At 37.0% G+C, this 26,851-nt stretch overlaps 1 protein-coding gene across 1 annotated transcript in view; it reads right to left on the bottom strand.

Moving 5' to 3' along the window:
* Nucleotides 1-26,851, bottom strand: part of SMG1 (SMG1 nonsense mediated mRNA decay associated PI3K related kinase) — a 99,130-nt gene that overhangs the window by 36,461 nt on the left and 35,818 nt on the right. Inside the window, exons 10-33 of the mRNA XM_052636319.1 lie at nucleotides 25,738-25,911; nucleotides 23,752-23,976; nucleotides 22,424-22,525; nucleotides 21,533-21,802; nucleotides 19,580-19,710; nucleotides 19,234-19,395; nucleotides 18,688-18,806; nucleotides 18,121-18,208; nucleotides 17,926-18,027; nucleotides 17,325-17,465; nucleotides 16,557-16,756; nucleotides 14,759-14,955; nucleotides 14,431-14,592; nucleotides 13,269-13,423; nucleotides 11,737-11,879; nucleotides 11,381-11,582; nucleotides 8,832-8,941; nucleotides 7,986-8,133; nucleotides 7,447-7,606; nucleotides 6,596-6,716; nucleotides 3,165-3,413; nucleotides 2,593-2,877; nucleotides 877-1,021; nucleotides 620-758 (exon numbers count right to left, since the gene is read on the bottom strand). Of these exons, the coding sequence (XP_052492279.1) occupies nucleotides 620-758; nucleotides 877-1,021; nucleotides 2,593-2,877; nucleotides 3,165-3,413; nucleotides 6,596-6,716; nucleotides 7,447-7,606; nucleotides 7,986-8,133; nucleotides 8,832-8,941; nucleotides 11,381-11,582; nucleotides 11,737-11,879; nucleotides 13,269-13,423; nucleotides 14,431-14,592; nucleotides 14,759-14,955; nucleotides 16,557-16,756; nucleotides 17,325-17,465; nucleotides 17,926-18,027; nucleotides 18,121-18,208; nucleotides 18,688-18,806; nucleotides 19,234-19,395; nucleotides 19,580-19,710; nucleotides 21,533-21,802; nucleotides 22,424-22,525; nucleotides 23,752-23,976; nucleotides 25,738-25,911 (3,930 nt within the window). The remainder of the gene's footprint in view (nucleotides 1-619; nucleotides 759-876; nucleotides 1,022-2,592; nucleotides 2,878-3,164; nucleotides 3,414-6,595; nucleotides 6,717-7,446; nucleotides 7,607-7,985; nucleotides 8,134-8,831; nucleotides 8,942-11,380; nucleotides 11,583-11,736; nucleotides 11,880-13,268; nucleotides 13,424-14,430; nucleotides 14,593-14,758; nucleotides 14,956-16,556; nucleotides 16,757-17,324; nucleotides 17,466-17,925; nucleotides 18,028-18,120; nucleotides 18,209-18,687; nucleotides 18,807-19,233; nucleotides 19,396-19,579; nucleotides 19,711-21,532; nucleotides 21,803-22,423; nucleotides 22,526-23,751; nucleotides 23,977-25,737; nucleotides 25,912-26,851) is intronic.

Below are 26,851 nucleotides of genomic sequence, written 5' to 3'. Positions count from 1 at the left end.
TTCTGCCTGCAGAGAATTACGTGACCCTCTCTACAGTACTGCACACGTACCTAACACCAGCTTTGGCAGACACTTATATGTGCCAAAGTCTAGAACAAGAAGTCAACAGTTTTAGCTCAGCAAATAAAATTCACATGTCTAAAGTCTACAACTAAATTAGACATAACATTTTAGAACTAACAGAATTTTGAGACAGAAGGGAATACATCATACAGACTATCTAGTTGGCTGGTTTTCAGCTATGGCTGTCTATTAAAGTATCACCTAGTAAACTTACATAAACCTTCCTATGCCCAACACATACACAAACATTCCATTCACAATATGTGGGGTAGTGCTTTGACATGGGCATATTTTAAAAAGCTTCTAAGCTAGTGATAAGAACCTAACATCTGATCAGAAGAGCAGTGAAAAGAGAAATCTATTTTACATAAAAAGAACTTCACCTTTTTAAACAGAACCCTAAGGAAATGACTTGATTTCTCAAGAAATCACATTCTTCTTAGAAAAATATTTTAACTCACTTTCATCTTATCAAAGTTTCATCTGAAATATTTAATCAGGTGTATGCTATTTAGAACACTATTTCCCCCAAAATACTGTATCAGATTTTTCTTGCCTGAATCCCCGCTGGGCGACACACAGCCTGACCAAGAATACCATATATTCTCTCTTTTTCTTCTTCGGTTATGGTGTCTGGGAGCAGATTCTGAACTTCAGATTTTTCTCTAGGCAACAGACGAACACCTTCTCCCTGACTATAAAAATAAAACAGATCATCAGTATTTCAGCTACCAAAGCTTCGCCATGTCAGCAGACATTCTAAATCTCTATTTTGCAATGCACTAAATAAATTGCACATTTTAGCATACATACCTGGCATTGTCAACCACCTTCCTGCCCCACCTGTAAGCCCAACTCGCCAATGCGGCCCAAGATTTGGCTACTTCAGGTGCCTGTACTGAAGATAGATGATACAGCTGTCCCAAGATAAAGTCAGGTTCCCCAACTCCAATATGTACTGCCATGATGGGGAAAAAAAATAACAATGTCACATTCATAAATTTCTAACACCATTTTCATTTACATTTTAGGAATTTGCTGCTGCTGCTGCTGCTGCCAAGTCGCTTCAGTCGTGTCCGACTCTGTGCGACCCCATAGACGGCAGCCCAGAAGGCTCCCCTGTCCCTGGGATTCTCCAGGCAAGAACACTGGAGTGGGTTGCCAATTCCTTCTCCAATGTGTGAAAGTAAAGTCGCTCAGTCGTGTCCAACTCTTAGCTACCCCATGGACTACAGCCTACCAGGCTCCTCTGTCCATGGGATTTTCCAGGCAAGAGTACTGGAGTGGAGTGCCATTGCCTTCTAGGGAATTTGCTATCGGCCAGTAAGTCCTATAACATTATAATGGTACATAATTTGATAAAGCACACATTTGCATTATGCTTTTCTGAAAGGCTAATACGTTGAAATCAATCACTCAGCTTCTCAAGTAAGCCTGTAAAACACATCAATGTTTTTCATGACACTGAACTTTACAAACAGTTCAGGTGTCAGATATGTAATAGAGTGTCTTGTATTTTGGATATGACTGGCCATTTCCTCACAATTAGATTCAGCTTAAAAATTCTGGCAAAAATAATATGTGACAAGTAGACAATTTCATTCAATGAGAGATTCATGAAATAATATTTTTATCCCCAATTTAGAAATGAAGAAATCTCCTGCAATAGTGCCACTTGCCAATATGAAGATTTATAATGATAACAAGCTATACGCCTTACAAATAAAGACACCTATAGTACATAGATTAGTCTAAGTAACTACAGTTCTAGGATTCACAACATCAAAATGAACAACATGAACAAAATTCTAATGTTTTAGCAAAACGTTTAGCTATCTCTCAATCTGTAAAACCTGGATAATGGTCCCTACCATAACAGGCACTCAAACACTGAATGAATTAACTACTCTATTTGTCGTGTACCTTTCTGTAAGTAACATTAGTGTCAGGATGTGAAACTTGAACCTTTCTGTAGTTTTTGTGCTTCACCAGTCAACAGGATCAGAGGCCACTATTCTATATCTGTGTTAAGTTCTTCCCAGTATGAGGAAGAATTTTAAATATCACAGGTAGGATCTTTCTGCCAGCAAAAACATCTAAGTCCATAAAAGCACCATGAACTGGAGAGTTGGGAAGTATGACCTGGGAGGTTTGAGTTCAGTGACTTCCACGTGATGTCAGATACTAAAGAAATGTGCTTGAGTCACTTCTGGGCAATATAATATACTAAATTTTCACAGAGACAGTTTTTATGGCAAATTATAGTCAGCCTATAACCCATCTGTCAATGCAGGACACACAAGAGACGCAGGTTCAATCTCTGGTTTGGGAAGATCCCCTGGAATAAGAAATGGCAACCCACTAAAGTATTCGTGCGTGAGAAATCCCATGGACAGGGAAGCCAGGTGGGTTACAGTTCATGGGGTCACAAAGAGTCAGACACAACTGACCACACACAACACTGTAAACTTTAAAACAGGGAAAATAACTTCTAAAATCAACATTTAAAGCTATTAAAACAAATTCTACCTGTAGATTCACTCTCTATCCGAGGATACTCTTCCTCCATCGTATTAACAGATGGTAGTTCAATTAGAGTGAGTATATTTTTAGACAAAGTAGAAAGACCCGTGAAGTTCTGCTGCTGCTGAGCTCTGTAAACCTGTTTCAGCTGCCCTGAGATTTCTTTCCATTCTGCCTGGATCCATTTAGCCAACGTCAAAATTGACTTGGCAACAGCATGCTCAGCTTTGGCAGACTTGCAGAAAGAGATGGCGCAGGAACTCAACATCTCCATTGCATGTGTTGACTGGCCTATAAAAAGATCAAAACACCAGCTCTTAGCAGTAAACAAATGATATTCTTTCAGGGTAAAGTAATATTGTAAATTCAGTGATAATCAATGATTTCTGGAAACATTTCTTACTATAATAATAACAAAATCAAAAGCACCAAACTATATAGATAATTCAATTACACAAAACTTATTCAGGATGCAAATGTTCTGCAGAAGTTGAAAAAAAATCAACTTTTCTATTACCATACACAGTAACATTCATACACTTGATTTTTAGTATATAGTCACGTATTATTTTACTAACCTGCTGTATATAGCAGTTTCGTTTTTTCAATGTCAAGTTCAGGTCCCCATTTTTCATCCGTTTGACCTTGAGTTGATAGTTTTTTAAAGTGCTGGACTAAATCCTGTGCAGTGGTAGTCTTTCCCAGCTGAACCTCACTACACTGTGCCAGCAATCTTGTTGCAAGCGACACATTCCCCCGTTTTCTAGCAAATTTTGCTGCTGTTAGACCTAATTCCATGAGATGGCTTCTAATTGGAACTGTTTGTTCTGCAGAGAAGAAAATGTTTTATTAGTCCCAGATTGGTCTAATTCCAGAGAGCACTAAAACATGGCCAAAAATTCCTTCCCCAGCTATTCTCTTTCCCACTGCCTCCCTAAACAAAGATAACTCATTTTTCATCATCTTCAAATCCCCAGGAGTTAGCACAGTGCTTGGCACACAATGAACAATAAATGTTTGTTTGTTAAAATGAATGTATACAATGGAGTAGACGAAAGTAAAAATCGTCCAGTCTAAGAAATTAACTTTTCAGTTTCTGCACCTAGTGAAGAGCCTAGGCCAATGGGTGGGGGATGAGGATAAGGCTAGACCATCCCCCTTCTTGACTAAGTACCCTCTGCCCTTCTACCATGCTGTTTTCTCCTAGTTTACTCCTGCCTTTCTGAAGAATCAGCTTCTCAGTCTCCTTCTCATCCACTACCCATCCACTGTAATTGGGGCTCCTGGGGTCGAGCCTAGGCTCTCTACTCTTCTCACTCTGCATACTCTCCCTGGACAATATCATCTGCTCCTGTGGCTTCAATTACCATACAAATGCTGACGATGCTTCAATCTTATCTCTAGCGCAGACCTGCCATCTGAGTCCCACCTGCCTACCAATCTAGTCACCATCTGAGTCCCACCTGCCTACCAGTCTAGTCACCATCTGAGTCCCACCTGCCTACCAGTCTAGTCACCTATACTCGAGTATTTCAAAGGCACTTTAACCTGTGTCGCATGGAATCCATTTCCCACCACCCTCCAAATCTCTTACTTCCTTCCCTGTTTTCTTTCTTGGGTAAAGGCACATGATCAACCTGGCTACCTGAGAAGGAATCTGGCAGGCATCTTAGACGTCAATCCTCACATCACATCAGCTTTTTTCTGTCCCTACTGTCACTATTTTGGTTACCTTTCACAGGGACTTCTGCTGCTCTAATTCGTTCTTCAACCTGCAACTGAACTGATCTTATATAAAGGTAAATCTGAATACTTAATTTCCCTTTCATCCTTTCCCTAACTCGTAAATTTGGCTTGTCAGGCACTGATGCTTACGTTCCACTCCAATCTCAATCTCATCCAGCTTCATCTCTTCCCATTCTCCCTTAGATGAGAACTGAGTCCTCTAAGAATCTTTTATTACTGTTGGTGGCCTTCACACATGGTGTTTTCTCTAACTAAATCAGTCTGCCTTCTTTCTCAGCTTAAATGTTACTTCCTCCCCAAGTCCTTTTCTGATTCCCAGGATTAAACTAGTGGCCCTGTTGTGTTATTTTAAGCACCATGTACGTGCACCTCCAGTCAGCACACCATGTTGCTGTTCCTAGCTTGATGACAATTTTCCCTGCTAGACTTCAGAATCCCTTTGGTCCTAGGAATGCAGAAAAACAGACTTGTCTTGTTCACCATTATATCCCAACTTACAGCATAGTACCTGGCACAAAGCACATTATTTTGATAAGGGTTTGCTAAATAAAAAAATGTGAGGAAGAATGAAGTTCTGTGTTAGGTTACTGACATTTCCTTCTCAATTTTAAAACTTATTCAGTATAGGAAGGATGAGAAAGGAGATGATACTTGTAGTCCTACTATATGTCATGCTCTGTGCTAAGGCTTTTATATACCTTGTCAATCCTTTCAAGAATCTGAGTGGGGCAATCCCCGTAACTGTTAAGCAAAGTGATTCAGAAGTTTATGACTTGCCATGAGGTTCCTCGATTTGCAAGTGTTGGGCAAATGATCCAAAACTAGGTCTATATGGCACTGAGGGTCCTGGTGAATCAGAGTTGCCAGTAATCACCTTGCAGTACAAGTCCATATCCCAGCATTAGCTGACTTAAAATTTAATAGCAAATTTACTCAGTAACTCTGACGACCACATTTTTGACAAATTTTACAGAATTCTGGCAACTTTTCTGTTTTACAGCAAAAGGAAATTTCTAATATCCATTCAACATGACGTTTCTTTCTTAAAAATGAGACATAAATATTTATACAAACGCTAATTCTGTATTCATTTGAATTATTTAAAGCATTCACATTCTGAAGGAGATCAGCCCTGGGATTTCTTTGGAAGGAATGATGCTAAAGCTGAAACTCCAATACTTTGGCCACCTCATGTGAAGAGACTCATTGGAAAAGACTCTGATGCTGGGAGGGATTGGGGGCAGGAGGAGAAGGGGATGACAGAGGATGAGATGGCTGGATGGCATCATGGACTCGATGGACGTGAGTCTGAGTGAACTCCAGGAGTTGGTGATGGACAGGGAGGCCTGGCGTGCTGCAATTCATGGGGTCGCAAAGAGTCAGACATGACTGAACGACTGAACTGAACTGAACTGAAAGCATTCACGGTATAGTACAGCTGATAAAAGAATTTGAATATCCAGAACATATGTCTTCATTAAAAATAGGCAAGAGTTGAATACTTATACAATGGCCACTATACAAATGAAAAGATGGTCAATATCATTAATCATTTGGAAAATGCAAATAAAACCACAATGAGATACTATTGTAGATTCACTCCACTGACTAACTATTGCAAGTACATAGATGTCAGAAGCAATGTAAAATATACAACCACTAAAAAAAAAAAAATACAACCACTTTATAAGAAACTGCTGAACTATTTCAGAAGTTAAACCATATGACCCAACAACTCCAATCCTAGGTATTTATTTAAAAGAAAGGCCAATGTATACCCAACCAAAGACCTGTACATGAATATCATAGCAACTTCATACATAATAGCCTGAATTTGACAACAACTCAAGTATCTGTGAAAGGACCAACAGATAAACTATGGTGAACTCATACAGTGGATATACTCAACTGTAGGAAGGATGGCAATACTGACACATACAACACAGGAAACCTTAAAAAATAAAATGCTGAGCAAGAGAAGCCAGACACAGAACGTACTGTACAATTTATTAAAAAATTTAGTAAAGACAAGTCTAATCTACAGTGATGGGAAACAAATAAGCAGTTGCCCGAGACAGGACAGACAGGAGGAGAAACATCTGGGAAGAAGCATGAGGAAACCTTTGAGGCCGACATGAATGTTCTGCATCTTGACTGTATTGGTGGCTACACACGTGAAGAAACGTCAAAACTGATGAACTACACATTCAAAATGTGTAACTGTATCTCAAAAGAGCTACTGAAAAAAACACAACCTAGTTACCTTTTATTTTCTCCAACAACTGACTCTGGTACATCGTGTATCTTAATGCCTGCATCCATGGCCTGACATCATGCTGTTTACATGAACGCAAAGCTTCACTGAAGAGTGGAATAAGACAGTCCTGCCAGAGAAAAGTCAAAACCACTTAATGTAAAAAGAATCCTTATATGACCCCACAGGTCAGCTACTTCAGATTTATTTCAGATTTATCTATTAAACTTTCCTCTACCTTCACTGTATCTTCTAATCACAAGGGAAAAAGACAAAAACCTTTGTTTTTCCAAAAGCAAAAATATTTTTTTCAGAATATTAAGTCCAATTTATCAGTGCATTTACAATAAAGTAGTCTTATTTTAATTAAAAAAGGGTTATTTTCTATAAAGCAAAACCTAAGTTACAGAAAAACATAAAACAACCACTTCATAAAAAGATTCTCAAGGATTATTTCCCTTGGGAAGGGTTCACTTTTGGTTAAACTGTATCCTGTTTGAAGGAAGAGGCACTGTGTCTTCTTTTCAGTCAAATCTGAAATTTATACAATCTGGTATATATTTTCATAATCAACTCCTCGTGCAAAAAAAGGAAGGAGGGAAGGAGGAAAGGAAGGAAGAAAAAAATTAAGCAACTAACTAGCCATTCTTATGTTCCATCTTCCTCACATAGTTTTCCAACAAAAATTTGCCTGAAAATGGCATTTTAGACTTCTGGATTTAATATTAATAGCTTGTCCAAAAATGCTACAAATGTTATTTTTAAAACTTTTTAAAAAAACTTGAAAAATAGCTTTTGTCCACACTAATGCCTGTTAATGGTCAGAAGAATATCCTGGTTGAAAATGCACACACACGCACCTCTGTGGAAAGTCTGTTGGAAACTGTGTTCTCCAAAGCAGAAGAGCAATAGAGCTGTAACGTGCTTAGGACTGGCAGAGACTGGGAGACCGTGAGCGTAGAAAGTCTCAGGGGCCCCACAGCTATGCGGGAGGTTTGCTTCAGGTACTTCACCACATTTCTGAAACAGAATATTTGCTGCTAATTAACAAAAAAGATTTTCCAACTTGTAACCACTGAAGGGATAAAGCAGTGTGATAAGATGCTACCACACTGGCATCCAAAGTGGGGAAAGAAAAAGGAACTGCTTGCTTTTAAGTAAAATGACATAAGCAAGTTGAGATATTTGTGTTTGGGGATATGAAATTTTTGATGTTCTTTAGTTTCAACCTCTGTATATTTGCAAGCAGCATTTATACAACCTACAACTTCTACAACTAAAACGAAGCTATGATGACTACCACTGCAGTGATCCAGTGACTGCCTCACCCCCACCAAACTACACACATTTACCATATGGTACACATAATACAGATTTACCTCCTTAGGATTAAACTTACTCAGTAATAGATTGCCACTTCTGATCTTGTTCTATGTGGTTTAAAGCAGTTGCCAAACAAACAGAACTTCTTAACAACTGAACTTCAATGGATTTCTGAAGTTCTCTTGGATCTGGACTTAACATGTTAGGAAGCAGTTTTTTCATATCTACAGAAATCAAACAGGTTCCACTCAGTTAATTCATTTTTAATGTGTAAAAATGACAAGATACCTTGACAGTATTAAAAAAAAAAAAATCACCAATGAATACCTCCTTCATGTTTAAGTTCATATTTAAGTTCAGACACTATGATCAAGCATTTCTGATAGCATTTTGGGAGGTCTGAGGTATTACCTTATGTGAAGCACAAAACAGCATAAAAAAAGTATTTTAAACTCAGACCTCCCAAAATGAGTTCATTTTCAAAGACTCAAAAATCAGTAAGTCAACCTACTACTTAATGGGGCAAACAATGAATTCAGCAGATCAATGTTAACACATAAAATATTCACAATATTTAACTTCAGTACTACACTTTTTAAAATGTTCTAGTTACAATAAAGAATTTAATTAATCGACCATATTAAGATGTGAAGCAAGAAAAATATTTAAACACTACTTGCACTTTTTCAAAGAAAATGGCTAGATAGATCTCTAAGCATTACAATAGCCTTTTTTAGTTTGCTTAATCTGAATTAAACTTTTATATTTGCCAGATGTAAAGTGAAGAGCCCTAATCTATTGCTTCACACTCTGCCCTAATAAATGTACAAAAACTTTCAGATTCTCCACTAAAGTATACTAAGCCAAACATTTTAAACAATTTGTTCATTAAAATACTTAATTTTAAAATTATCTCAAATACCTATTTTTTCTTTTGATCCTCCAGCAAGTAGACTGATATTTTCTCCTGGTAACAATTCTAATTGTTCAGTGCATTCAATAAATTCTCCAGATTCAAAACTGCTTAGTGATCTGTAATTAAAATACTGAGTTAGCTTGTATTACACTCTCCCCAGGCTGTGGAGCCATTCAAAAAAATAGAACAAATTATAGGAAAAGGGAGCAGTTACACAGAATTCCTGTGATGAAGTTCCTTCCACATAGGCCACCATTGAAGATGCAACTACCATCTTAATTGGAGTGCAAACCACAAACTCACAGCTACAGATACTCAGTTTAGCATACTCAACACTCCACATTTCCTTCCTCTCTTTCCAGCATGTTATCTTTGAGGGCCCGACCAAAACACTAACAGCAGAGCTCTGCAGGGGCAACTTCAACGTCCAGCTCTTCCCAAGCTACCACTAAATCCCCTACCTGACCTCACTGCTCATCTAAAGCATAAGCCCCAGTAGGCCTCCTGTCTTACTGCCTCAATCTGATATCCTAGTTCTACCTTCTTTCTCTGCTGGCCTCTCTCCTTTTCTCACTTTTCCACTGTTTTACGGAAACTGTTCCTCTTCTTTCAAAGAATTTTTCCTTCCCTTCTCCTCACCTGATCTGAACATGGTATACCCCTGAACTCTTTCCAATAGTCTATCTGTAGCTTCAAGGCCAGGATGAGGGCCTTATCGTCCTAGCAACCCACTGCCACATTCAGATCTATTTTCACTCCATTCCCATTCCTATTACAGCTGCTATCTAACCAACAAGAGGACTTCAGTTCAGTTCAGTCGCTCAGTCGTCTCCGACTCTTTGTGACCCCATGAATCGCAGCACGCCAGGCCTCCCCGTCCATCACCAACTCCCGGAGTTCACTCACTCACGTCCATCGAGTCGGTGATGCCATCCAGCCAACTCATCCTCTGTCGTCCCCTTCTCCTCCTGCCCCCCATCCCTCCCAGCATCAGGGTTACAGTTTCTCAATTCTCTCTTCTCCACTGATCTCTCTTCTTTTCCTATCCCTCTCACTGTATCACTTCCCTCACAACTCAGCCTGAATACAGCACTGGAAGTGATTGTGCCTGCTTCTACCTTAACGAATCCCAGCTTCTCAGGTGAGCTGCAATCACCTGGCATTAATGAACTGTCTTGGTGTGCTGACCAACACACTGATTTCTGCCGCCCCAGAGTCTGAGTCCTCTCCAAAGGCAGGTTTGCTGTGTCCCCACTATGCCTTGCACTTTCAGCTAATAACTGACACCTCAGAAAAAATTTCATTGTCTTCTGTGTTCTTACTTCAATTAATAGCATCTTTTTCCTCTCTGTACCTTCACCCCACAGTTCAATGGCCAAATGTTCCCACCCTGGCCCTTCACCTCCAGCCTGCTGACAACCTAGCAGAGAAAGCCAGTAGGTCAGATACTTCTCCAAATCCCACCTAAGATTTTCTATCTTACTGGGAGTCAAAATCTTACTTCTCTACCCTTATGGCTTATTATTCACTCAACTCCAACCATAGTGGCCTCCCAGGCATTTCCAGAATACTCCAAGTCTATCATCTTTGCAAGAGATCTGCTTCCTCAAGTCTGTGCTCAAATGACATCCTGATGGTTTTCCCAACCTAGTCTGCCTATGTCTACCCCTCACTAGAAGGTCAGCTCCTCAAGGATTAGAATGTGTGTCTGTTGCACAGTGTTACACCCCACTGGCTGGCACTCAGTATATGTTCAATGGAGAAATTACCCACTAGCTCATTTACTCACTAGAGCGCTCCCTGACGGCAAGACTAATGACCCTTATCATCCCAGCCCAGGGTCTGGGACACAGCTTGTACTCAAATTTCAAATTAAGATATTAATAAATGGTCAAAGGAATAAAAGGAAAAAGAAGAAAATAAGAAAGGGAGTTTAATTTACAAATGTCATAAACTCTGTCCTTCTTAAAAAAATGTTTTTGATATAGGCACACCTAATTTAGAAACGGGGCTTCTCTGATGGCTCAGACAGTAAAGCGTCTGCCTGCGATGCGGGAGACCTGGGTTCAATTCCTGGGTTGGGAAGATACCCTGGAGAAGAAAATGACAATCCACTCCAGCACTCTTGCCTGGAAAATCCCATGGACGGAGGAGCCTAACAGGCTACAGTCCATGGGGTCGCAAAGAGTCGGACACGACTGAGTGACTTCACTTTCACTTTCAATTTAGAAATAATGCCATCAAGTATTATCCTTTCTAAAGCAGTGACAAATTTCTTTATTTCATTAAGATTTTAGAACAGGTTCTGAGAATCAATCCCAAATGACTACCTCAACATACAAATATGTTTTCCCATTGCATGAATATGCTCCTCACCTCTATGTTGGTTTCTCACTGTAGTCATTTTAAGAATGGCAGTATCATTAGAACTACAAGCATCTTGTCATAATATAAACAATTTTAATATTCTTCTGCCATAAAATAAGACTTTAAATAAAGTTACTGAAATTTTTTTGATGGTTAAGTGTAATTCGTAACTGAAAAGAAATCCTTACTTTATGTAGTTGAAATCAGCCTTTAGGTTGAGAGAAGTACTACTGGTACTCTTTTTCAACTCATGGATAGCATTCTGCCACTCCTGTACAGCAGCCCAATCAGCAATTGAAATGTAGCACTCACATGCTTTATTTCCCAAATAATTTATAACCTCAGGAGAACAATCAGTTGGTTTGGACAGCACCATTTTTCTGGATTCACCTAAGTGAAAACATTTCATAAAATAAAGAGACAGCAAGAGAGATCCAAAGCAGTTATAAATATTTCAAAGAGCAGAGATATCTAAAAATGTATAGTAAGATCATGAGTACAAATTATTTGACCACAACTGTTTGTTTAAACTTGGAATGCTCACCATTCAAAGAATGCTTGGGGCTGGCACTATTACGCCCAGTATTAGCCAATGTGAGAACGGATTTGTCGAAGCTGGAGATGCAGCAATCGACACCTGTCATGGCACACAGGTGCTCCTGGTACTCCACAGAGGCCTTTTCAAACCTTCAACACAAGTTCACACAGTCTTATTTGTTAATTATTCACATATTTCATTTCTAAAAACACTGGAAAGAATGAGTTATTCAATAAATTGAGTGGAGACAATAAGTTGATTATTTCGTGTGGGCCTGAGCAGGCACAAAATTAGACTTCTTACTCACAAAAAAGTGAAAATAAATCCAAAGATCATTAAATATTTATGAAAAGAGAAGGTATAAACAGAAAATATCGGTAAGTATCTGATCTCAATGTATGCAGAGACTCAATAGAAAAATAAACACTAAAACACATGAAAGTTAACAGATCTAATGACACCATAATTTGAAACTTTTGGGCATCAAAACAAAAACAAAAAAAAACCCAAAATGACTATTAAAAACAAATTACTGATCAAGAAGATAGACAGCATCAATAATCCTGGTGTACAATAAAATCTCACAGATCAGTAACCAAAAAACCAAGAAGCCATAAAGACATCATCTATGTTTTCAATAATCACAAATGGTCAGTAACATACGGGGAAACCTCTACTATTAATTAGTAATAAAGAAATTTATACTAAAACAAGCATTTTCATTAATATGATGGCAGAGTTCTTGTTTCTCAGTGGCCCTCTATATACACAAAGGAGAAGGGAAAAGGTTATTTTTATTGTTAGGGATACAAGTTGGAACCATCTTTTACGTAGGGTAAATTAGAAATAGTATATATCATAAGCCTAATGGTCTGTAGCCTTTCTTCTATTAATAGTAAATCAACTTTCAGGAATGCATTCTAAGAAAACAATCACAAACATGAGCAAAGAATTAAGTGCCATGGTGCATTAAGATTAGTAAAAAGAAAACCCCAAATAATTTTGCTGTCCAACAATAAGGAATGTTAAATTAGGGTGCACTCAAAAACAAAAAAAAACTGTGTTGTTAAAAATCACACTGTAGAAAATTTAACAGGACAAAATATATTTTTTTTAAATACTGCTGAGTAGAAAAAGCAAAATCATGTGACCAGCAGAAACATTGCTATTTCTGAGAAAAGAGTATAGAAAACTGGATATAAAAGAAAAAGAAATAGAAAGGCATGTACAACAAAAGAGTTACCACTAAGAGATGGAATTATAAACCCTTCTTTTATTTTCCCTACATTTTCCATATTTGATAAAACTCACTTAAACATATACAGAGGAATCCAAGGCATGCAAAGAGTTTGCCTACAGGAATCGAGTTAGTTTAGAGCTAATGAGTGAGAACTCTGGCCATAAAGGGGAATTTGTATCAGATTCTGATATGAAAAGTTATCAATTAAGAATCAACATTAAATGTAATTAACATTTAATTAGAGTCAGCCAATAACACAAAAAAGCTTACTCCTATCACCCATTTCCTTCCAACTTACCTCCCTTCAGCCTGTTGGGCCACTGAATTAATCCAGAGAAGATTTTTTCCAACAACCGAAGATGACCAGACAGCAATTCCCTGTATAGCTTCAGGACAATGAAGTTCACACAACGCTTCTACCACCATCATGATAGTTACTTCCAATTCATTTCCCTGAAAGTGGCCATTCAAAAAAAATCAAAGACGTCAATACCTTCAAAATTCAAATCTCTACTAAATTTACAACTATTGATCACAATCTAAAGCCTATTTAAAGTCAAATATATTTAACAATTCCTTTTACAATGATGAAATTAGATTTTTAGAATTTCCTTAAATGTTATGTATACTGTAGATACGAGGGGGAGGGGGTGCTGATGGACTGTAATAAATAGCACTTGGGTGTTAATCTTTATAAAATTAAAAAAAAACTTTACCATTTCAGCTGTGGCATCTTTAGGAGTAATACAGGAAGTAAATACAAAGCAAAAATTTAAATAACCATGAATCAAAGAATGCCTAATTTTATGTTTTTGCATATTGCCTATTAACTAGTAAACATTTGCAATTTTTGGATTCTATTTATTTAGTAACCCCACCTACAAGTCAGCACTTTTCCCACATATTATAATTGTATCAATATTATATTTTTACATATATCATAAATCATACTTTCCTATATACTATATAATCATTACAAGGGATTATAAAAGTTTTCTTATATACATGAATTTCTTAGAAGTTCCAATCTTTAAGCGTAAGTAATGAATATTTTCACATATTCTAAGTAAAAAACATAGGCAACTTTGGAAGTTACTGCTTGTATAAAAATATTGAATGAAAAGCTTTAAAAATCAATGGAACCTTTAACTCATTTTATCCACAGACTGTGTGCTCAGTCGCATCTGACTCTTTGCAGCCCCATGGACTGGAGCCCGACTCCTCTGTCCATGGGATTTCCCAGGAAAGAATACTGGAGTGGGTTGCGATTTCCTACTCCAGGGGATCTTTCCAACCCAGGGATCAAACCCCAGTCTCTTGCATCTCCTGCACTGGCAGGCAGATTCTTTACCACCAGTACCACCTGGGAAGCGCCTATCCATAGATTAGATCATAGCAAAGGAATTATCCCCAAGTTTTTCTATTAACAGATTTAACTAACTCCACACACACCACTTTACCTGAGACGGATTTGTCTTCATTTCTGTAAGCAAATCGAAGCCATGTCTCACTGTCACAGCAGGCTGGCCTGCCAACAATCCAACCCTCATGATGGAGAGTCGGATTCGAGTCAGCCAGTCTTGACAAGTTTGGCGATTGGTATAGAAAAAAGTCCTAATGACCTTTAGAAGAGAAAGAAGAGCTCAGGACTGGTTCAAATTACAGGCAGAACTGTCTGAAATACACATAAAGCATATACACAGGTCTACTGTGATTTCAGCTCTGCCCACACTGCTAGGTTTGACCACAAAACTGCTGTAAATCAACATCCAGCCCACTGAAACCAACCTTGGGAGGCGACGTTAATGCATTGGCACATCCTTCATATGCATTATACATTAACTTCTCCAGGTTTTCCAGATACTGCAGAAGCAGCACAAGTCTAAGCTGGTTGCTACTGTGGCCTTCGTCATTGTCTGCAGTTGTCCACTGACTAACATCTTGATCAGGGTTTAATGTGTGAGCTGCAAGACTTCTAATAATACCTACAACCAAAGACAACATTCCACATTTAAAAGGAGTCTTCAAAGATTCTAGAAGTTATTGGAGATAATTTCACAAATTCACATTTAGCAAGTATCCTCTGCATATCCGTCACTTAAAAACAAAACTCCCAACAAGATCTTATCATTTTTAGAAGAAAAAAATGTCTTCTCCACACAAATCCCCTAAGTTTGTGAACAAACACATACGATACAATTATTTCAGTTCAGTTCAGTCACTCAGTCCTGTCCAACTCTTTGTGAACCCATGGACTGCAGCACACCAGGCCTCCCTGTCCATACCAACTCTCAGAGTTTACTCAAACTCATATCCATTAAGGCAGTGATGCCATCCAAGCATCTCATCCTCTGTCACCCACTTCTCCTCCCGCCTTCAATCTTTCCCAGCATCAGGGTCTTTTCAAATAAGTCAGTTCTTTGCATCAAGTAGTCAACATATTAGAGTTTCGGCTTCAACATTATTCTTTCCAAAGAATATTCGGGACTGATTTCCTTTAGGATAGACTGGTTGGATCTCCTTGCTGTCCAAGGAGCAAGCGTCTTTTAATTTCATGGCTGCAGTCACCATCTGCAGTGATTTTGGAGCCCCCCAAAATAAAGTCTGACACTGCTTCCACTGTTTCCCGATCCATTTGCCACGAAGTGATAGGACCGGATGCCATCATAGTTTTCTGAATGTTGAGCTTTAAGCCAACTTTTTCACTCTCCTCTTTCACTTTCGTCAACAGGCTCTTTAGTTCTTCTTCACTTTCTGCCATTACAGTGGTGTCATCTGCATATCTGAGGTTATTGATATTTTTCCTGGCAATCTTGATTCCAGCTTGTGCTTCATCCAGTCCAGCATTTCTCAGGATATACTCTGCATATAAGTTAAATAAGCAGGGGACAATATACAACAGCCTTGACGTACTCCTTTCCCGATTTGGAACCAGTCTGTTGTTCCATGTCCAGTCCTAACTGTTGCTTCTTGACCTGAATACAGATTTCTCAGGAGGCAGCGCAGGTGTTTCCATCTCTTGAAGAATTTTCCACTGTTTGTTTTGATCCACACAGTCAAAGGCTTTGGCGTAGTCAATGAAACAGAAGTATATGTTATTCTAGAACTCTCTTGCTTTTTCAGTGATCCAACGGACATTGGCAATTTGATCTCTGGTTCCTCTCCCTTTTCTAAATCCAGTTTGAACATCTAGAAGTTCACGGTTCACATACTGTTGAAGCCTGGCTTGCCGAATTTTGAACATCACTTTGCTAGCGTGAGATGAGTGCAATTGTGCGGTAGTTTGAGCATTCTCTGGCATTGCCTTTCTTTGGAACTGGAATAAAAACTGACCTTTTCCAGTCCTGTGGCCACTACTGAGTTTTCCAAATTTGCTAGCAACTTTGTGAACAAACACACACGACACAATTATTTAATAAAAGCTTATTCAAACAAACATATCTAGATTAACTGATAAAGTACTAAAGGAAAAAATTGTGTACTCTCAATGTTCTGTTTTAATGAAGATAAAAAAAATCCATTATTTCGTAATGCAAGCTTGAAAGTATTTATATTGCAAAGTCTGAAACAGTGCAGAGTCAATTACCTTCAATTGTTTGGAAAGTATCCTGAGCTCTGCCGAGTGGGGTCCTCAGCTTAGAAAGGACAGTGAACTGCGCTGCTTCCCAAATAGCCCACTGCCAGAGGACAGCATCTGTCTTTAGAAGATTGCGGGGAATCGTTGATTGGTCACGTTTATCCAGTCTCTGGCAGCTATAGAACAATCTTTCTAACCAATTGTCCTTCCTGGAAAAAGTAGTTTCATATTTAATGACAACTTCATTTGAAGAAAAAACAGACAGTAACAAAAAACAAACTGCAAGGGAAATGGGAATATGGGACTTTTCCCCTACTTCAAAAAGGCAAACCTATAAAACTGGGAAGCATTATATTCCCACCTCTCATTTTAAGGTCTTTCATGGCTGAAATAAGAGTAGGGTGTAGTGTAGACAGATTATTAGGGTAAAAAGCTCATGACAGTTTGGCCACCAGGATAAAATACTCACTGCAAGTCTCCAGAATGTCTGCACCCTCAGGCCCCTCCCCAAAGCACTGATGACTAGGACACATCAATTACATCAACCACATTTCACCTTTACTATCAATTGTAAAGCTCATTTTTATCTCTTCAGGTGCCATCTTCAAACCAATTCCTCCTACTATTGAAAACTTAGAACAACTCAATTGGAAAGAATATTACTTTCTATTCTGCCACCGCTGATGTATTTTCTCCTCTAAACTGGGCACAGGGTTAAGATATTCAAATATATTTAAAGTACTTTTCCCAGATGAAAGAGTCAAAGAAAGGTCTTACCCTATTCTATGAGAGTTTCCATACAAAATAAAACTAATAACATCAGAGAAATCTTGCGGGTGGAATGTGTTACTTGGTGCTTTACTCATGTGACTTCTTAAAGCTAAAGAAATTTCTTGAATTTCTGTGTGATTGTTATTGCTGTAGACAGAAAATAAAGTCACTGTCATACAAAATCCTTTAGTTAAAAGGTTACCTCCTGCTGTAAATGAAATACTTCCTTGTTAACTAAATCTGACAGTAAAAACGGATAAAATTAAGACATTAAAAATAAAGGTTACTACAATTTTGAAATTTAAAGTTCTTAAATCACCAAAATTAACCCAATTAAAAACTATACAAGAATGCAATTTAGTTTTACAAATAACTACTGAGAAACACATTTTGGCACTTTAAGTATTATTCTGTAGCAATCATCATAAGCTTTATAAAAATTACAAATTTTTGTTATTTTCTTCTAGACCTGAAAGATTTGATCCTTTGCCATCCCTTCAAACATTGAGAAGTACCACAAAAGATGTGATACTGATTCACCAAGAGACAATTTGTCTTTTGCTAAACAAAACTGTGGGATGTCTTTGTATTGATACAATTGTTATACCTCAAGACAACATCTAAAGGGATTGACTTCAATAGCTTTCCAAATGCTTGTCGAATACGAGTTCCACTATGGACTAGCTGAACACGGCAAACATCAACACACCTACAAAAAAAATGAAATAGATAATACAAGTGTGGCAATATTTCTAAGTTATTAGGGCCAGGGTCAAAAGAGTGGATCTAATTTAATCCATACCTCTGTAAAAGATCATCTGGTAAGGAAGAGGACAGTGCATGTAGACTGCTGCATGCTTGCAGACAGATACTCACATCTTCAACAAGAGCTGTTAAAAATTTAAAGACACTTTCACCTTGCCAGAAGAAATTATATGCCAGTACCTCATAAATATCTGAACACATTCACTTCAATAAACAGTGAGTGACTACCATGGATGAGGGGTTGTTCCTGCCCGGAACCCTCTCTCACTGGCAGTAGTAACATTTGGGAAAATGGTAACACTCAACAAAAATCTACTTAGGGTGACTAGTCTTCACCCAAACCTTTCTCTGAAGGAAATTTTAAAAGTACATGGAATGTATAAACAATCACATAAGCTTAAAAATTGTTAACAATCACTTTAAAACAACTTTTTTTCACATATTAACACTGGCAAAAAAATTAAGACAGATTACACCTTTGTCATTAAAATGGGGATGAGACATTTCCGCTCATGAAAGGCACTCAAGTGACTATCTTTCTCTCATTATCAAAGATCTCTTTTAAGCACTGATTAACAAAAATTAAATAATCACAGAATCTTACTGTTGGCTAAAAGGCCTTTGCAAAATTTATGGAAAGATGGAAGAGAGAATAAAGGTGCATATGTTTCAGACTTCTTCATTAAAACAGCCACTTCCAAAGCCCAGGTCATTAACAGTTTCCTGAAACATAAAATACACAGTTGATTTCACATTAATAAAAACTAAAAACAGAAAAACAACTTGGAAAGTCTATTCTTTTTACATTAATTATTTTGGTTTTTTTTTAATACTTCGAGAAATAAGAAACAAATATTAAAACTACAGAAATTCCTCTGACAAAACTGTCTTTTAAGAAAATCTCCCCAAACTAGCATAAATTATAGCAAAAAAATTCTAAAATCTCTATAAATACATTCATCTATAAAATATTGTAGGAAGGAAAAGTTTCATGTAATTGTTTCAGGAAACAAGAAATGCTAGACTAAATAATGAAACAAAATTTAAAGTGTTTCGTAATGAAGAAGCTGCTGCTCTATCCCAAATGATAGTCTTCATTTCTTTTTCTCAAATCAACCAAAAGCTAGAAACATTATAAAATGTTAATTACCTTGTGTCCTGGTTAAGATTATCTTTCTTAAGCAATATTCCCAGGAGATTTAAGATAATTGAGAAATGTTTTTTTGTAGCTGTAGTTACAGTACTAATAACGGCACCATCAAACAAGGACGGGGATGAGGAACTAAGACTACTAGATATAAAGTGGTCATGCCTAGAAGACAAAATTTGGATCACCTTGTCATCTCTCATTAAAAAAAAAAAAAGCAACTCCAAAGTTAAATCAACACATTTTTTTCACATTGTATACTCTAAAGAGTCCATCTTCCCTTTAAAAAACAAACATTCTTTTTTTTTTTAAACAGACAATTCTTAAGAAGTATATATAAATACATTACCTGGTACAATGAGAATACAATGTGTAGAGCACTGCATACTGAATGGCAGGGAAATGAACAGCCAGGTCGCCATGCACAATCATCAGATTCTTACTCAGAAGTGCAAACACAGTTGGAGACAGGGCCCACATCTGATGATGTACCAAAGAAAGTAAATGTTTGGCTCCTTCAGGACATACATGACCATACAAAATGTTTATTTCAAAATATGTCTGCACATTTTTAAAAATTAAAATAACAGATTTAAATTTGGAAATAAGCTAGTACACTAAACCTGGGATCAGCAAATACTTCTTGAAAAGATAAGAGAGTAAATACCTCAGCCTCTGCAGGTTATGTGACACCTCTGTTACAATGTCCAACTCCTCAACTTTGCCACTGCAGTGAGAAAAGTTACAGACAAAAAATAGGAATCAAAGTGGCTATGTTCCAATAAAAAGTCTTTACAAAAAGAGGTGATGTTTGGTGATGGTTGCACAATTCTGTGAACATACTAAAAATCACTGAATTGTACACTTTAAATGGGTATTGTATAGTATGTGAATTATATCTCAATAATTAAAAGAAACAAAAAAGAAAGAAAAAAAAAAAGCAGTGGGCAGCTAGATTTGGTCCATGAACCGTAATTTGCTGATCCCTGGTCTAAACAAAAGCCCCTGCACTCTTCAGTGTAGTAGATCATGTTACCTCAGTTTTCCATATACCATAAATGGCAAGTTGCCCTCTCCAGTGGGAAAAAAGGGCAAATCCTGCCACTCTAAGCCTTTACCATTCTTCCCTTTCTTTCCATTGCTAAGATACTCCTTTCACCTAACCACTCTGTCCCCACTTCCTCTCACTTTCAGAGTGTAGAATATAAACCTCAAATCTGAACACAATGTGAATTTCTCAACAATCAAATTTTAGAATGCGAAAGAGGAGTCAGCTGCAGCCCAGCAGTGAGGGAAAGAGCAGTCACTGCAGAGGACACAGGCCACCTGATCTAATAGGGACAGCATGCAAATACAAATATCAAATCTTGAGTTTTCCCTCCCTTCTCTCTTAGAAACACTAACCCCTGAATTATATTCCATTACTTTTCATTGTAAACAACGCTTTTCAATTCTGCTAAGTACCACAGGAGGGAGAAATATACCCTGAGAGCTCAGTTGGTAAAGAATCCACCTGCAATGCAGGAGACCCTGGTTCAATTTCTGGGTTGGGAATATCCGCTGGAGAAGGGATAGGCTACCCACTCCAGTATTCTTGGTCTTCCCTTGTGGCTCAGCTGGTAAAGAATCCACCTGCAATGCAGGAGACCTGGGTTCGATCCCTGGGTTGGGAAAATCCCCTGAAGAAGGGAAAGGCTACCCACCCCAGTGTTCTGGCCTGGAGAATTCTATGGACTGTATAGTCCGTGGGGTTGCAAAGAGTCGGACACCACTGAGTGACACTTCACTCACGCACAGCAATTATTATAAATCAAAAGCAGTCACTTCAGATTTCTTAAAAGGAATAAAATCTTTCTTCTTCTTCCAAAATAATATGCGAATGTTCCCAAAGAAAAGTGGGTAGTCAAAAACTAAGGGACACATGGAAGCACTAACTCTAGTGGGAAAAGGAGAAGCATACCAGGGGTAGAAAGGGTTGCATTTTAGAACTACACAATCTTGTCCTGTGGAAAATGCTGACAAGTTTACTAAAAGCATGCTAGAGTAAATGGGAGAGAGCATTAAAATACAATTTCAGAAAATAAAAAGGATATAAAAAACTTATCAAGGAAGGCAAGAGCTAAACAAAATAGCATGAAAATATTCCTGTCAATTTTAATTATCCAATCATGCCCAAAATATGGCCGTTTGTTCTGTCTGATGTTGTAGACACACCGCCTTGATAGTTAATGAAACATGTTAACATGCAATGAGGAGAGGCTCAAATGTGGATAAAACAAAGCCATTACAAGTAAATACTCACCCCAATTAGTGAGTTTTTGGCATTTCCAATTGTAGTCAGAGCACTAAGGTCAAATATAACTACAAATTTTGCATTGTCTACATTGAAAACATGATTCTTAAAAGCCTCATGTTTTATTTCCGAACAGGCATCAGGAAGTTGTAGACTATGTAGCAGACTGTTTAGGGCACAAGTCATTTCTCCCAAAATTAATTTATAAGCAGTCTCTAAAACAGGAATATTCTTCAGACTGAGCACTGCTTGATAAACAGCATGGGCTACAGCAACAACCTTAAAAAGAGAATTCAGGAAAGTAATAATTAAATGGAGAGTATATTACTATCTGCAAAATGATGATACAAATCAGTTTAAGATTGATAAATTCACTGTCTAAAACACCAAAGACTTTAATTTTTCAAAAAGAAATTTAGGAAACCTACACAGTATCAGTAAGCTATTTAAAAATCTATAAAGCTTTATTATCAAAAAAGTATTCTCTAAAAATGACAATGTGAAATTCCTTAAAAGGCCTTCTGTTTTTTAAGCCAGTATCAGAACAAATACAAGCAGCAATTTATAGAGACAGGTTTTCCTACATCTACTTGAAAAGTCTATATTGGCTTTGACTGGGAGTCAGTTAGGAAGCTAACAATAAACTTTTGTTTATGACATATACATGAAATTTTAATGAAACAAATTTAATGGAAACAAATGATGGAAATCTGAGAAAACTATCATTCATCAAGGTATATACAATATGAAAGTCAACAAATATTAAGTGATTACAATTTATAATATTCTAAATCAAATATTTATCATTTTAATTTCATTTATGTACCTACTAAGTAATGAACATGAGTCAAACTTCTCAATGATCTAAGTTAGCAAAAGCCTGATCAGTAAATCACTTACCTCTTTTTCTTTATGATAACGCAAAAACAGTAGTTTAGATGATGGTATAAACAGTTTTTCTACAAATGATGATGGCAGTTTTGTATTTATCTGTTCAACAATCTAAAAGAATAAAGTAAGAAATGAGCTATCAATTCACAAAAGAACACAGAGGAACCTTAAATACATACTTCTAAGGGAGAAAAACCAATATGAAAAGGCTACATATTATATAATTCTGACACTCTGGAAAAGGCAAAACTAAGGAGACAGTAAAAGGATCAGCGGTTGCCAGGTAGTAAAGGGGAGAAAATAGGTGGAACAGGAGGGATTTTCAGGGCAGTAAAACCCTCTGTATGATACTACAATAGTGAACACATGGCATTACACATTTGTCAAAAACCACAGAATGGACAATACAGAGACTGAACTCTATGGACTTTAGTTATCATAAGGTGTCAGTCTGGCTCATCAGTTGTAATAAAAGTACCACACCAAAAGAAGGTATTAATAATAACAAGAGGGAACTATTGGGGAAAGAGGCTGTAGGAGAACTCTGTACATTCTGCTTTTCTGTTAACCTAAAAACTCCTCTGAAAAGTAATCTATGAAAGAAAAAAGTAATATATCTAAGCTATATTTTTAGTCCTTAACATTGTGACATTAAATGTTTAGCTATCTAAATAGGATACATGTATTTACACTTAAGGATAAATTTTTACATTGGCAAAGGAAGTACAACTATGGCAGCAATGTTCAGCAGAATGTCATCTAGAATTTGTTCTGAAATAATCCAGTTGGGGATGGAGGTACGGCAAGGAGGAGGCAGAGAGTAGGAGGCCTAGATGAAACCAGATGGGCCATGTGTTTCTAATTACAGAAACCGAGTATTAAGTATGCAGAGATTCATTATACTATTCTACTTTTTTAAAATATGCTTCAAAATTCCATAATAAAAGGTGAAGAAAGGGGGAATATTTCTGATTAAGAAAAGAAAAACTATCAAAGAAGCTTTCCCATGTTTCAGAAACAAAACATAACCGGGTCTTTCAAAATAAGTATCAAGTACCTCCTCTACACAAAATTTATCAGGAGTGCTAAATAAGTCTCATGTGAAGCATGCTATTTCATCAAAAACAAGAAAAAAGAGTGAAGCTACACTAAGATAAGATCTCAAACACTAAAAGTAAACAGATACAAGAGCAAAAGCAAACTAGATTTTAAAAGACTAATACAAAAAAATTTTTAAAAGCCCCACAGGCAAACAAGGGCTTAATTTCTTCCACATCAATTTACACTTAACAACCTGAATAAACATATTAAAAAGCAACAAAAAAGAATTCACATACCAATGTGAGTAAATTCAAGACTGAGATGATATAATCTGTACCACAAGTCTGGCAATTCTCCAGTTGATCTAATCCATATGTAATAACCATGTCACAATGTATAGTCATGCTAGGATCCAAGCTGCCGAGCAAAACACCAACACACTCATTAGCAGCTGTCAACACAGCCTCAGAAAAAAACACTTGGTTTGCAGCCGTCACACATCTCATTACTCTGTACAGAACCTGCAAATGGGGAAAACAAGCAGCTTTTTAAAAACATTCATACTCTTCCACAGAGCAAGAAAATATTTTCTTTCTAATGCAGTTTCAATGGAAAATTAACTGCCTGCCTTGTCACTAGTCTCAATATTCCAGTTCTCAATGGTTGAATAATAATAAGGCTATCTCTGGTACAATACACAGAAAGGATCTTGCCTAAGTACCTAAAGTACTACTGTGACAGGAAATGGAATTTGCCATCCTCTATTTCCCTTATACCCAATTCCTAACCCCCAACCAAAGTCACTAAATAGCTGACGTTCAAAACCTTTTTAATAATCATAAAACAAACCAGAACCTAGTAACAGTATTAAGAACATGGGAATAACCTACCATGAGAATAACTTTCCATAATCTAGCACTTGGACTTTTTTATAAAACTAAATATACAAGATAGTTTAGCTTATGCAAGTTCATGTATTGGCGGCCTCTTTGTAAAGATATTCTCATTCATAACATATAATACCTATGTAAGTATGAAAATCATATCATTTCCAAACCAAAAACTCCACCAAACTATAGTAGTCAATATTAATGTACTAAATTTCTAATAAAAATAACAGGATAAAAGATACAGAGAAAGTTGATACAGAATAATATTTCTCAAATTTTTCTGTAATATTCAACAACTACTACATACAGGGGTTTTTTTTTAAACCAACAATAGGTTTAAAAGGCCTCAAACACCATTTTTGGCAAAGACCTAAAAGACTCTCATTAAAGAGTACATTAATATAGAACTACCCTGGAAAATGATATGTGCTTGTCCTTTGTTTTATATCTGAGTTAACTGCTTTTATTTCAACACTGACAAAGTCATCAACCACCTTCCTTTTAGACAATTAAAAAAAAATTAAACTACTTCGCTCAGTTTTAAAATATTAACATGCTGGTTGTAATTATCTTCAGGAGCTGACATGTCTGCTCAAATGCACAATTAACTTACTAAGAATTAAATATGTAATTAATGTCCTATTTTACCTAGCAATGTGTTCAACAAAAGTAAATGCTAATAAAAGCCAGAAATTTATACTAACAGTAAAGTTTTAATCATTTAGGTTAGATCTTTTATGACTTTATCACACAAGTTTCTCCCTTCTTGTTCAAGCAGAGTACAATGATAGGGGTTCACTTCTCACATCCATTACACTGAACCACTCACTGGACTGTAACACAATGCAGCTGATGTCTGGGGCTGAAATGTAGCAATCTAGCTACCTTTTTTAATTGGTCTCAGGCTACTACATATTTTAGATTCTATGTCTTTATATCCTTTGATGTCAAGCTATCAAACTGTTTCATCCTGTTAGGCTTAGCGAAAATTACTTTTCAAAGCCTTATTTACAAGTGAGAAGTATGTTGAAAAACTTCTTAGTATGTTGAAAAACTAAAAGGAGTCAATAATTTTAAATCAAAACTTTAAATTATTAAAAAACTACAGAATGTTTTTAAAGTTATATGTGAAAAACAAGAATAAATGGGTCGACCTACAGAGAATCTCCTAAAAGTTCACAACATTTAAAAATACACAGTGGACCTTCCATCATGGGGTAAGGGGGAATGAAATATATAATTCCCTACCTTTCTGGCTATTTAAGAAAGTAGTCAGACACACAGATACACGCTAAACAAATGAGAGATTAATAACATTTCACTAGGTAAAGAGAACCACTTAAAATAAAAAGCAATTATTATTGAATGATACTTAAGACTACTAAAACTTACATCTGTTACATATGCCTCAGTAATTGGAGGACCTCGAATTGGGCTGAAACGTTCCCCAATGCTCCTCACCACAGTACTGAACACCCGGAGAAGTGCTGCCAGCTTTGGTAAGGACACTGATGGAGGAGGAACGTCTTCATCCACTGACTCCCCAGAGGCTACATGGCTGAGGTCCTGGATGTGAATTCACAGCATTCTTATTTAAGGACATTGTTTTTAAAAACAAACAAAAAGCAACTCCTAATTTTTAAGGATTTTTTTAAATTTTATAACAGATCTTTACAAATGAAGAGGAATTTTGGCCTATAAGAGAAAAGGAAACATGAATCTAAATATATAAGTAGACTTTACTTCTCCAATTATTTAAAAAGCAAATATTAACCTCAATAGATTCTTTGAGGAACTCCAACAGTAAGAGAGCCAATATCATGCACATGAAGAGGGAAGGGGGACGGGGGAGGTTAGAGGAGGCTGGTTCAAAAAATTGTAAGAACTTGTAATACCTAATCTACAGATTTAAAAGTCAGTTGAGGAAATCAGATATACTCAAAGGAAAAGATTAGCAAAAAATGGAGTATTAGAACCATTATACCCACATATAATTAAGCACCAAAATAACTGAAGGAAACTAGATCTCTAGGGATAGCAAAGGGAAGTCTACAAAAGAGAATGGGTGGCTTATGAGAAGCAGATCAGCTTTAAAGCTGTGCTAGGAAGCAAGACATCCTAGCTGTGGGGGTAAAGAAACATATGGAAGCAAAATATTCTCTCATTCTCTGAAAGGGAGAAAATATATTGGTACAGTTGCAAGTAGTGAATTAACCGTTTGCCAGAAAGAGCAAAGGTATCAAGAAAAGATGAAGTTAAATCTTTATGGAAGCCTTGACCACCAAATAAGAATCGTGGTAATTACCAACTGAGCAGGAAAGAAACACTAAGAGACAAATTCAAATACGGCAGGTTTAAATCATGACAGTGGCCAGGAAATCCAAGAACCAGTAATGGACACTTGACTTAAAAGTGTCACACTCGAAAGGTGACTGAAACCAAGCCTTGTTCTCTGAAGCACAAGCCAAGATTGCCAATACAAGTAAGAGGAAAGCCTTTTTCGTCA

This window comes from Budorcas taxicolor, chromosome 2 (assembly GCF_023091745.1).
Source record: "Budorcas taxicolor isolate Tak-1 chromosome 2, Takin1.1, whole genome shotgun sequence".
In the NCBI taxonomy this organism is placed as follows: Eukaryota; Metazoa; Chordata; class Mammalia; order Artiodactyla; family Bovidae; genus Budorcas; species Budorcas taxicolor.
The sequence above is the reverse complement of the archived record's forward strand: the minus strand, read 5'-3'. Positions and strand labels throughout refer to the sequence as shown.